The 12,328-nt window shown below is 34.3% G+C and overlaps 3 protein-coding genes across 5 annotated transcripts; 2 read left to right on the plus strand and 1 right to left on the minus strand.

The window, feature by feature from the left end:
- The first annotated feature begins 3,918 nt into the window (after window positions 1-3,918).
- On the plus strand, window positions 3,919-7,090 carry LOC131620982 (probable sugar phosphate/phosphate translocator At3g11320). The gene is made up of 4 exons (XM_058892181.1): window positions 3,919-4,666; window positions 5,713-5,816; window positions 5,912-6,140; window positions 6,630-7,090. The coding sequence occupies exons 1-4, from the start codon at window positions 4,226-4,228 to the stop codon at window positions 6,774-6,776; spliced, it is 921 nt and encodes a 306-aa protein (XP_058748164.1). The 5' UTR covers window positions 3,919-4,225; the 3' UTR covers window positions 6,777-7,090.
- Window positions 7,091-7,234: 144 nt separating this feature from the next.
- On the plus strand, window positions 7,235-8,600 carry LOC131620981 (glucan endo-1,3-beta-glucosidase 12-like). Its single transcript, XM_058892180.1, has one exon. It carries the CDS (start codon window positions 7,431-7,433, stop codon window positions 8,598-8,600), a length of 1,170 nt encoding a protein of 389 aa, XP_058748163.1. The 5' UTR covers window positions 7,235-7,430.
- A 109-nt stretch (window positions 8,601-8,709) lies between these two features.
- Window positions 8,710-11,641, minus strand: LOC131620984 (uncharacterized protein At2g39920-like). Of its 3 annotated transcripts, none has more exons than XM_058892183.1 (5): window positions 11,469-11,641; window positions 11,249-11,326; window positions 10,565-11,009; window positions 9,630-9,815; window positions 8,710-9,151 (listed from the first exon to the last, which is right to left on the minus strand). In XM_058892183.1, the coding sequence occupies exons 2-5, from the start codon at window positions 11,310-11,312 to the stop codon at window positions 8,953-8,955; spliced, it is 894 nt and encodes a 297-aa protein (XP_058748166.1). In that variant the 5' UTR covers window positions 11,313-11,326; window positions 11,469-11,641; the 3' UTR covers window positions 8,710-8,952. The 3 variants fall into 3 exon arrangements, with proteins under 3 accessions (XP_058748166.1, XP_058748165.1, XP_058748167.1); XM_058892182.1 differs by having other exon boundaries at window positions 11,249-11,332; window positions 11,469-11,640; XM_058892184.1 differs by lacking the exon at window positions 11,249-11,326 and having other exon boundaries at window positions 11,469-11,640.
- Between the last annotated feature and the right edge of the window lie 687 nt (window positions 11,642-12,328).

Raw genomic sequence — 12,328 nt, forward strand, 5'->3', positions numbered from 1 at the left:
ATATAATTTCTAATACAATAATTAAAAAAACAAACAATTTATTATATGAACGTAAATAATTTTTTTCTAATACAATATTTTTTTCTACTTTTCTTCTCCTTATAAGGAGATGGAGGGCCAAACACATTTTTTATAAAGCTCTTATGAAAAAAAGTAGCTTTTTTTTAAGGCAAAAGATTAAATAAAAGGAGCTTGTAAAAAAGGCGTTGAAACCAACTTTTTCAGAGCTTAAAACATGTGGCCGCGGTTCGAATCCCAACGAAAGCATTTTCTTTATAAAAAATTGCGCTAGTGTAGTAAACGACAATTTTTCAATTTTTTCTACGGTTCATAACATCTAGAGTTATGTTTTATTTTATTTTTTCTCTTTCTGTTTACATCATCATTTTTGTAGATACTAGTTTTGTCCAACTTTTTATTCGTTTTGTATATTATATCTTATTTTATTGTATAATGATTTTCAATAATAATACTATTAATTTCTTATACTATACACTATAAAATGTTAAACCAACAATTAATCAAAAAGCATTTTTATATATATATATATATATATATATATATATATATATATATATATATATATATATATATATATATATATATATATATATATATATATATATATATATATATATATATATATATATATATATATAACTTTAATCAAAAAAATAAAATTAAAAATAACTCTAAAGTTTAAAAAATAATCATAACCAAACAACTTTAATTTAATTTTAAAAGCTCTTATTTTTAACTTTAACTTTAAAGTAACTTTTAAGACTTAAAAAATCGGGCCAAACGAGCTCTGAGTATAATAGTTATGCATGATAGTGTACAATAGTTATACAATCTCAACCAATAAAAATATATTATTCAGTCCTTTTATATCAATAACTTAAAATTTACGGTCTGATGTGGCGCGATTCATGATAGTAATTAGTTGATAGTATATGTCATATTTTCTTTTTATATTTAATTTATTAAAAAAAAACACATATTAAATTTATGATGATATATTAGTAAATTCTCTAAAATAGTTTTTTTTGGGGTGAAATTCTTAAATGAGTTGTAGGCCAAGAACAAGAGACAATTCTGTTGAAAATGATATTGTCATCATCCAACGAAAACAAAATTTGGTTGGGTAGGATAGGACCCAAAGTTTCAAAAGCTGTATTTTCTATCCTTGTTTCTACAAGGCAAGCACAAATTTTGCCACAAGGATCTCTTTTATTTTATTTATCTACAAAATAAATGTTAGAAAAACGAACAATGTCGGCTATTGGACCGGCTTTACCACCCCATTCCCAATTCCTCATGTCCTTGCGCCAAATGCGACTCCCTTCTTTATTTGCTTCTTCCTAATATAGCGGCTTTTAGTTCAACTTCTTTAGTTAAAAAGATGTAAAAGTTTAAATTTATATATGAAATTTTACATGTAATGTCATCACAATTAAATCGTTAGTATTTCTTCTAAAATATAAAAGGTCATAACTTTAAAATTTTGCTAACATTTTATAAGTTACTTCTAAAAGAATACGAGTAATCATTATATGCAGCTCACACGAGGTCCACGACGAAATATCCAATAATAAGTATTATGTATAAAGGTGTGCGAAATATGCGAAACCTCACTAGCCGAGGGCATAAGATTACGACCTTCACTAATACCTACATTTGTTGGATCTAAAGGAATAATCACTCATGTAATCGCCTGGATTTTATAAAGAAAAGCGTGCGTTATTTTTTGTTCTCATTCACATACTCAAACTACTATTTCACTCATTTACTGACTTAAGCGTTTGAGTGCTAACCTTGCAAATTCACTCGCCCCACTGTATCAAAAATTCACTCCACCACTTCATAGCTTAAGTTCGTTCTTTCTACACATATCCATGGTTTCATTACAAAAAGTAGTGTTGTCTGTGAGAATTGAATTCTGATTCTCGTGATTTTTCATGAAGAGTCACCGTCTCTCCACCACGATCTCATATCATTGATCTTGTCCCATTTTAGAGCACTAATCTCTTTCACGCAAAAGTCATTGATCCAATCTCCAGTGTCATGGTAGAATCGAAAGCGTCTGTTGCTCCCGGGATTTTCATTCAAGTACAAACGCGAAAGTGGCGCAGAAAAGAGTCGCCATCCGTGTCTATTTATCCCAAGAGAGGGAAAGGGAACACAAAATAAACCTGGGGGAAGGATAAACACGGTCGAAGCGAACCAGAGAAACAGGTAAGGGAGTCTGTTACGCGAGGGGAAAATATCAATACCCCTCACGTCCATCGTACTTAATGGGATCCACGCTTGTTGTCTAATCTATGTGTGTGTAAGTCTACGTTTAAAGCTAAGTTAGGATGTATGCAAAATGTAGGAAAAAGAAAAAGTTGTACTCGCACGGGCCCTACCCCACTGCCTACGTATCCTTTTTGAGGAATCAGAGATACCGTAGCTCGGCTGACTAGTTTCTGTTTGCTTTGTGTTTTTTAGGTGAACAGTTACATTCGCATCCTATAAGTAGCTTAACCTTTTAAGACTTATGCAAGGGAGATATGAAGGAAATAACATGCTCTTAGGCGCCGTTGAGGCAAAAGAAAAGAAAGAGTATAGCTTGTGTTTTAAAAATACATGAAAAGAAATCCTAATGCGAAGGGAAATTTCTACCTAAGTTAGCATGCGAAAGAGAACTACGTTAAGTCTAGCAATCCTACGGCAGGAAACAACACAAAAGCAATATCACATAATCGAGCATCGCTCGATAAACAAACAACTAACCACGATCTGGGCACCGAGGTAGTGACCTGGGAACTGGGGTGCTTTGGCCAACGGGAATGACCATCCGAGGCAAACAAGCAAGGGAAAAAGGGTGGGGGGAGCTTAGCCAACATGTCGTAACAACCAAGGCTATGTAAGCTATCATGAGAAGAAAGGAGGGACTATGTAAACCGCACGTGCGTACGCAGAGCATCAGCGTCGTTCAACGAGAGCTTGACAAAATACGGGGATCTGATTGCAAGATCCTTTTCCACTTGACTCGAAAATAAGGATGATAGGACAATTCAGTAGCAACATCGTGTAACGTGCACTAACTGAACAAACTCGATGAAACAACATAGTAACCTTAGTCCTTACACAATCACACCTCTTCTGATGTGCCACTTTGTTATACTTGGAGATGGATTCTTTCAGGGTTTGCAACCTTTACCTCTTCACACTAAGTCTTTGTTGCTTCAGAAATCACTGCATTCTACTCTGGTTGGATATCCATCGGCTTCAATTCTCGTCCAACTCATTACTTGTAACTCGCCCAAACACGCCACTGGTTTCCCACTTCTTTATCCTTGGTTCCTTAAATTACGTCAAATCCAAGAAATTCTTGCTGCAAGTCTCCTTCTTTATCCTTCTGATGTGTTTATGAATTCGTAAATTTCAAATTCTTAAATATTTTGAGATCGAATTTCATCTTTTTTCGCCACCCAAAATACTTAGTGAGTTGGTTTTCTCTTTCTCTGTATGTAAAACTTTCACCTCACAGATGAATTTGTAGAAAACATAATTGAAATTTCTTTAACCGCGTTATGAGTCCTAAAGAATTAGAAATGCTTTTGAAGTGCAAATTACATGTGTTATGTATGTTATGAAATTTACATCCAACAAAGGTTTAACAAATTTTTGACTTAGTGTATCTCCTCTTGACTGACTATTCAAACTTTTAGCAATCCTTCCTTGATTTATGAAGATCTTATTTTTTTTCCATCTAACTGTGTCCTTTTATTTTTAATTTTGTTGGTATAATAATAGACTAGTCTCCTTTTACAAGCGTACATATTACATGTCAATTCCGTGTCTCCTCCTTTTCCTGCCACCATCCCCATATTATATTTACACATCTCAACATTTTTTTATCATATCAATATATCATAATACAAATACATCACATATCAAAAAAAAAAAAAAAGAAAGTCCAAGGAAATGGAGCGCAACTAAGTCCCTGTTTGTTTACGCGTTCCGTTTACCTTTCCTTCACTCACACAATACAATAACCCAACACTATTCTCATTCCCCTTTTAAATACAAACCAAACACGCCCTTCCTCCCAAAACCTCTCCTAACAAGTCTCCCCCTCCGATTCTCAATCCACAGATCCATGAACACACCACCACCATAACCCCTCAAACCCCCTCATAATCAAATTTACACAACTACCCTTCCCCAAACCTCAAAAATGAAGGTTTCAAATCGAATGTTCACAATCGGTCTAATCTCATCATGGTACACATCAAACATTGGCGTACTCTTACTCAACAAGTACCTCCTAAGCAACTACGGATTCAAGTACCCAATCTTCCTAACCATGTGCCACATGACGGCTTGTTCGTTGTTCAGCTACGTCGCGATTGCGTGGCTCAAAATGGTTCCAATGCAAACCATTCGGTCTCGCCTTCAGTTTTTCAAGATCGCTACTCTGAGTTTGGTTTTCTGTGTTTCTGTGGTTTTTGGGAATGTGTCGTTGAGGTATCTTCCGGTGTCGTTTACGCAAGCTGTCGGTGCTACTACGCCTTTTTTTACTGCCGTTTTTGCTTACTTTATGACGTTTAAAAGAGAGGCGTGGCTTACTTATCTTGCGCTCCTTCCTGTTGTTACTGGTGTTATTTTTGCTAGTGGGGTAAGTTACGCCAATTTTTGTTTTTTTTTTTAAATTTTTAATTTAATTTCAATTTCTGGAATTTTGTCGGTGATCAAAATTATGTATATGAATTTTTTTTATTGTTTGGTAAGTTCCTTGCATAAGAAAATTAAATTTACAGTATATTCTAGAACAATTTTGGAATGTTTATGATTATCTGTGCATTAATCACAATTATGGTAATTTTAAGTCTGATTAATGATTATTCCAGTTTAGAATTGAATTTGGGTACTTTTTTTTGGATTGATTTGAAAGCTCTTTTAACAGCTTGAAGTCAACCATTTGGTTAACTAATGGAAAATTTAACATGCTTAAAATGATGGTTTTGGAAAATGACAAAGCTATTGCAAAATAAATTCTTTGATGTTAGACTGGGTTTTATATTTTATTGATGTTTTGGGGCTTTTGGTATTCAGAAGCTAGATCGAGGTTTTAAATAGCAATCTTGGTTGTATCATGATCCTTCATGTTCAGAGAGTTGCAGCGGCAATTATGGAAAAATGTTTGATATTGCTGGGGGTTACTGTCACTTGCTGCTTATGTGTTGTTGACTGTAGTTGTAGGGATATAAAAAAGTTGATGCCTTCCGTGCCCATTTATGTTATGAGCAATTATGTGGCATGTAAATTTGTAATAGAGTGATTTTTTACTTCCATTGTACATAAAAATCTCTACTTAATATGGTTAGTGAAATATCTGGTTTAGGTTTGTCTAAGAGGCTGAGCTTCAGTTGCTGCTAATAGGTGTAAGAAATAATCAAGTTTCTAAAAATAGAACTTGTTATGCTCTTGTTGTGTGCAGGGTGTTCTGACTGTTCTCTGTTTTCTATGGACTTATTTGGTGTTTTGATGAAGAACTTTTTAAAGCCAAACTAGGAAAAAATGTTTATAAGCTTTAGTTTTCAGCATAAGTTGTGGTCAATCTTTTTCCTTTAATATATTCTTCAACTGATATTGACAAGTGGAAAACAAGAATTCGTTATGGCTTCTGATGCATTTGTTATTCTTTTCTTTCTTTGCTTATAGGGTGAACCAAGCTTTCATTTGTTTGGGTTCATAATATGTGTTGCAGCTACAGCGGCACGAGCCCTAAAATCAGTGTTACAAGGAATTTTACTTTCGTCTGAAGGGTATGTGTATAAGGAAAATGCTATCTACCTCGTTACTGTTTCTTTTTGTGGTCGATTTATAAGTGAGTATTGACATCCTTCTTTTTGTGTATTAGGGAGAAGCTAAATTCTATGAACCTTCTCCTTTACATGGCTCCAATGGCTGTTGTTTTCCTTCTTCCCGCTACACTTTATATGGAAGAAAATGTGGTTGGCATCACATTGGCTCTTGCTAGAGATGATGTGAAGATCATTTGGTATCTTCTGTTTAATTCCTCACTTGCATATTGTGTCAACTTGACCAATTTCTTGGTCACAAAACACACCAGTGCTCTCACCCTTCAGGTATGCCTCCCTTTCTCATACAGTCACACAACTTGTTACGAACCTGCCTGCTGTCTTTTTATTTGGAACATCAATTATTTGTTATCGTCATAACCAAGTTTCATAAAATTCATGAGTAAACTTTTTCCAGTTTCTATTTCAAACTTGTTCAAACCTTTGGGAAAAGACTATCAGGGTTTGCTGCAAAAAAATTTCTGTTGGATTCCCTATAGCTAGTGCTAGGGTAGTTTTTTCAATTTCTTGCTGAAATTTGTCTGCAGTTTCAAAATTCAACCTAGAGTTGCTGATGGTATTCTTTGCTATATGACATTTCATGTTTTACTGATTCACATTGGTAGATTTCTTTGGTCAAAAGCTGGCTGCTACAATTGTTTATTTACCAAGTTGCTTAGGGTTACATGTTTCTGGTTATAGTAACAAATGTAAATTTGTGTTAAAGTGATGTAAGTTAATGTTTAAGAACTAAACCTCAATCATTGGCTCATGTAGGTACTCGGGAATGCTAAAGGCGCTGTAGCAGTCGTAGTTTCAATTCTGATATTTAGAAACCCAGTTTCAGTCACTGGAATGATGGGTTATTCACTTACAGTCCTCGGAGTTGTTCTTTACAGCGAAGCCAAAAAGAGAAGCAAGTGATTCTAATACGAAATCCACAATGTTTTCGTCGCCACCTTGGACAAGATGATTCCACGAGACAAACTTGTTAGCATGACTTCAATCAGAATCAGAATGTTTCACACTCTATATAAGAATTCTTTTGGCCCTACATAGATATAGCTTCATATAAAAAGGGGGTTCCCCATTGTATTAGAAACTGTGCAGAAATAGCTCATGGTACAAAATTCCAATAACTGAGTAATCTCTCTCATATTCCTTTGTTGGCATATATTGAGAAAAAAAGTATTGTGGTCATTTATTCTTTGAAGAAAAAGTTGTAAAATTGAATCTCAGACCATTTGTTCTTTACAATGCTTACATTTGTTTATTGAAGAGAAAATTCTTATTTTTGGTTGATGCATACATGTAGTAGTTTTATGGTTTAGTAAAATTATTACAATAATTATTATTTGTTGTTTAAAATAAATAATTTTTTAAAGCGAAATTCACAAATTATCCAAACCAATATGCAAGCAATTTAAAGAAAAAAGAAAGAAACAAAAACCGTTGTTACGTACCCGCCAAATTCTAAAACTAAACTAACTAACAGATTCACTACTATCTTTCTCTCTCATCGCCCTCCATCTCTTACACTTTACATTTCCACTCGATAACAGAACCGCCATAACCACCATGTTTAACACCTTCATCTCTCTCACTTTCTCTCTCTACATTCTCCTCTCCCTCCTCCCAACAACCACCTTCTCCCTCCCTTCCATCGGCGCCACCTACTCCACTTTCCCCACAAACCGTCAAGAACCACCACCACGACCACCTCCACCTCCCTCCTCACCACCGCCGCCATCACAACCAGACCGCATCTCCACCGCCATGGAAAAACTCAAACTCGACTCCCTCCGACTCGATGAGCCCGACCCTTCCATCATCCGAAGCCTCCTCTACACCAACGTCTCCCTCTTCCTCACCGTCCCAAACTACATGGTTACACCAATGGCGAACAACCGCTCCGTCGCACGTGCCTGGATTTACACTCACGTGCTACCGTTCTACCCGCGCGCCAAAATCACTACAATCTCAGTAGGTAACGCTTTCATCGACGTGTACCCGGAAGCCGCCAACAATCTTCTCCCTGCAATCTCCAACGTACACGTGTCACTCCGCGATCTTGGAATCCGTAAGATCTCCGTTTCGACTTCGTTTTCTTTCGTAACCACCGTTACTTCTCCGTTTCCACCGTCTTCCGCAACTTTTCAAGAACCTACCGGCGTTAACCTAATGGGACCGTTGCTTCAGTTCTTGAGCGACACGAATTCTTCGTTCTTGATTAATCTCTACCCTTACAATCTTTACCGGTTAAGATCGGAGATTCCTCTCGGAATGGCGCTTTTTCAAGATTATCCGTTTAACTTCCGTGACGACTTCACAACCGGAGTTCGTTACCGGAATCTCTTCGATATCATGGTTGACGCTGTTGTCAGTGCAATGGCGCTTGCAGGTTACGAAACTATTCCGGTAATTGTCACTGAGACGGGATGGCCTAGCACCGGGAATGAACTCGATGCGAATCCAGGATATGCTGAAGTTTATCTGAGGGGATTGGTGAAGCATTTGAAGTCCGGTGCCGGAACACCGTTGCTGAGAGACGGAGTGCAAGGGGTTTATATTTACGAGCTTTTTGATAAGGAAGGAGCGGGAAGAAACTGGGGGCTTTTGTACCCGAATGGCACTACGAAGTATGATGTTGATTTCTCTGAAGCTTCTTCGCATTCGAGTTTGGTGAACTGGATTAACGTCGCTTTTTGGTTGATCGTCGTTGAGGTTTGCATGGTTATTGTTCATTAGTGTTAATTTTTCGTATGAATCATGTTTTAGATTTGTAATTAGATTGGTATATGATGCCTAATCAAAAGGAAACATTGGTGTTCATATTGTTCTGTAGAGATAGATAGTATAGAGAACTTTGTTGAATTGTAGTTGAGGTTGAGCCCATATCTTAATGAAGCTCAAATACAGATTTTTTGTGTGTGTGATTGGGTCTCTTTTACAGAAATTTGAATTATGTGAACTGCACTTTATAATGTAAAATCAAATTTACAAATGATAGATATGAACAGAGCAAGCTACATATAGTTTCTTAATTTACAAAAATACCAAAAACTCTGTAGTCCTGTAGGATGAAACAAATATTCAGCATCTATGCTTTCATTTGATGCTCAAACATGTCACATATAGGGTCTGGTAGCAAAAACTTTCGCATTCCTGCATCTTCATATGCAGCACTCAAAATATCCACATGACTGCTTATGATGCTTATTATTTGGAAGCCCTTTGTCTGTATCGCATTCCTTTGCGTAGAAATATACTCGTTCGTTTTGGTAGAATTTTCACCTTCTCTGCAAATATAGAACATCGTTGGTGGCTTAAGATGTGATTCTTACATAATGTGTATGTTTGGTCCAAAGTGTTGCAATTTAAACATGTCAATGGCAATATAAACATATCATGTCAAAAGATACTTTCTGGATGAGTTAAAGTTTTGCAAAATCACTGTGGTACCTAGTTTAGCTGAAACTTTAAACTGTAGTTTTTGCCAAATTTACGATAGCTCAATGTGATTTTGACAATTTCAGTGTGAGTCCAAATATCCACTATATAATCAAGTTGAATGCATAGTAGTTAATTATATAGTCAATTAGTTTTCTTCATGTAGAAACAGAAGAGAAAAAAAAATAGTGAAAACAAATTTTTAATAAAGTGTAAACTAAACTGAAAATATATTCTCAAACTAAAGCAAAGAATAAGGTATCTTAAAAACTACATTTGTGATTTTTGTTGAACCATTATCTAGGATACATGGGTGGAACTTAATACCTCATCATCAATGAAGACCAGCCTCTAAATCCAGCAGAGACAAGATGATCGATGGTGACATTTTGGTCTTTTACTGGCTCTCTTGAGAACAAGATTATAGGCCAACCACTAGCTTGAAGGTTGATGTATAATCTTAACACAGCCATGCGCTTTAACTTTTTTGCTTCTAAGATACAATTGCTAATGCTGTTATAATGAAATCCAACATCAAAACAAAACCTTGTCAAGTTACTGCTAATAATATAATACATACGGATTAGCATCAAGCTGGATTAGCTACATAAAAAATATATAATAATTACATTTGAGATTTTATAGCAAGAAATAAGAAATAACTAATAAACTAATGCAAGTTGGAGTAACAAACCATTTATATCAGCCAAATTTAGACACCAAAATTCAAGCTGGCCTACACATTTATCTATATTTTACGTTATCCAGGGTACATAAATGGCTTAGATCTGCTAATACAATAAACAAAGTTCATGATGTTTTTTTTTTTTTTTTCCTTAAGGTAGACAAACTATTATATATTAATTATTATGTTAGTATTTTTTTTCTCCTACATGAAATGTTTGAATCCTACTCTGTTATTTTTTTCTCCTACATGAAATGTTTGAATCCTACTCTTATAACACCTTTAATTTATGTAACCATTAGTTCAAACCAATTGAAATATACTCAATCTCGGATACTCATGAAGATTGAGTGTACAAGTTACTTCAAAATTTTCTATATGAAATAACATCTTCGAAGTGGCAAAATGTACTTATGATAAAAGAGACAAGTAAAATTGCTTTTACTATTGCAAAACCCGGATCAAATTACTTGCAGTAAGAAAACAACACAGTAAGACAAATCAAGCGGTCATGATTTTGTAACGCTGTGAAATCCAAATCACATAAACTTGACCAAATCTTACATTATAAAATTACCTTTGAAACAAATTGGAAGAATGAGGACTCAATGGAAAAATGCCATCTATGTCAATCAACACCACATCAAAACCATCCTCTGATGGTTTAACACCATTGAAGTAATCCTCAATCACAGATTTGGTTAAATCCAAGTCTCTAGCATATTGACCGCCTTTGATATACTGTACAGCTAGGTCCTTACAAACATTAGGAACATTCTGTTCTTCCAAATGATTGAGCTGAGCATGCAGAGAATGAATTTTGCAATAACTATAGTCATCATTTATATTCCTAAGCTCAAGAATTCCAGCACTGTTATTTTGACAAGATTGTAGCATCATTGCCATTGAAACCAATAGAGTGATTAATAGAAGTCCAAGAGTAGCAAATCCAGCAATGAAGATTGTTGCAGAAAATGATGTGATGTAGAATCCAGATTCTAGCACAAAACTACTCCTCATCTCTGAGACAAAAAACAACAACAAAATAATCATCATAATTAAACCAAAATATTAACTTGAAGTTAACAAAAGATATAGTAGCTATAATAATTCAAGGTCAATTAGTTGAACATAAAATTTCTCGATCTTGTTATTCATTTCGAGATCAATTCGCAGACTCGATTAACATGATCGAGAATTTTCAATTTCATTATGAGCAGAATCTTCCATATAGGTGATAATAATTCTTGATTGATCATACCAGAAGCAGCAGAGAGACTCCTTGTAGAATAAGAATGTTCCATTTGATGGCCATAAGCAGACATAATAACACTCCAACCTAAATCTATTTCAGGATCAAACAAGTGTTTCAATGAAAAAAAGTACCTAATTACATGGCTTCACATCATAATCACCCAACACCATAGCAAACAAATTGAATTGCTCTAAAAAAGTTGAAACAAAAAAGAGCAGAAACTGACCCGGAAAGTGTTTGTTTTATTGTCCCAATAAGCATTCTAAAACAACATGAACAAGGTAACCATTTGTGAACATGTGGAGTTAGGCCGGTGATTTGGGAAGGTTGTTGTGAGAGAAAAGAACACATAGGACATACATCATAATTATTATGGTGATGATGTGACAAAGTGAATCATGGATGAAAGATGATGTACTAAATAGAATAACTTACAGCTAAGCATTTTAATTTAACGTGCTTCTCTATGATTGGAGTAACATATTTTAAATTTAAAAAGTTGAATATGTTTTCATAGTGCTAAGGGTGATTATTTATTAAAAAATTAATTTTCAATCTTAATTTATTAATGTATATTCTTTCATAAAAGTTTACTATTTAAGTTATTTAAGTTATTGAACAATGAAATCCGATTTTGTCTGGTTAAGTAAATTCAATTATTATGTGTGCACGATATCTCGTAAACTATACTCCTTCTTGAGTTTCATAATGAAAAATTTATTTGGAATAAAATAGTATTTTAAATGAATGATTTATTTCAATTTTTAATATATATATTTTTAATTCTATTATTTAATTAATAATTTTTTTAACATTTTTAATACATGCGTATTATAGTAAAAATATTATTCCCTCTTATTTTTATAAAATTTTCTTTAATTTATATAAACTAGTAGTAGAGTGAGTCACTCGTCAACCTTCCATTTTCTCCTCTTTATTGAATCATTCAACTAAATTTTACTATTTTTTTCTCTAAAACTATATAAATATTGACTTAATCTTTAAAAATGCTAATCATTATCCGGAAATGATCTCACTAATATAAAATAGATCTAAGATTAAAAAATAAAAATATAGGACACAATG

This window comes from Vicia villosa, linkage group LG7 (assembly GCF_029867415.1).
Source record: "Vicia villosa cultivar HV-30 ecotype Madison, WI linkage group LG7, Vvil1.0, whole genome shotgun sequence".
Lineage (NCBI taxonomy): Eukaryota > Viridiplantae > Streptophyta > Magnoliopsida > Fabales > Fabaceae > Vicia > Vicia villosa.

What these genes read in the sequence shown, in the direction of transcription:
- LOC131620981 (XM_058892180.1), top strand. Translation starts at nt 7,431, where the DNA reads ATGTTTAACACCTTCATCTCTCTCACTTTCTCTCTCTACATTCTCCTC.
- LOC131620984 (XM_058892183.1), bottom strand. Translation starts at nt 11,312, where the DNA reads ATGTCTGCTTATGGCCATCAAATGGAACATTCTTATTCTACAAGGAGT. An exon ending in GAGTCTCTCTGCTGCTTCTG is followed by an intron (nt 11,010 to 11,248) that starts GTATGATCAATC and finishes TTTTTGTCTCAG; the next exon opens with AGATGAGGAGTAGTTTTGTG. An exon ending in TCTTCCAATTTGTTTCAAAG is followed by an intron (nt 9,816 to 10,564) that starts GTAATTTTATAA and finishes TCATTATAACAG; the next exon opens with CATTAGCAATTGTATCTTAG.
- LOC131620982 (XM_058892181.1), top strand. Translation starts at nt 4,226, where the DNA reads ATGAAGGTTTCAAATCGAATGTTCACAATCGGTCTAATCTCATCATGG. An exon ending in GTGTTATTTTTGCTAGTGGG is followed by an intron (nt 4,667 to 5,712) that starts GTAAGTTACGCC and finishes CTTTGCTTATAG; the next exon opens with GGTGAACCAAGCTTTCATTT. An exon ending in ATTTTACTTTCGTCTGAAGG is followed by an intron (nt 5,817 to 5,911) that starts GTATGTGTATAA and finishes TTTGTGTATTAG; the next exon opens with GGAGAAGCTAAATTCTATGA.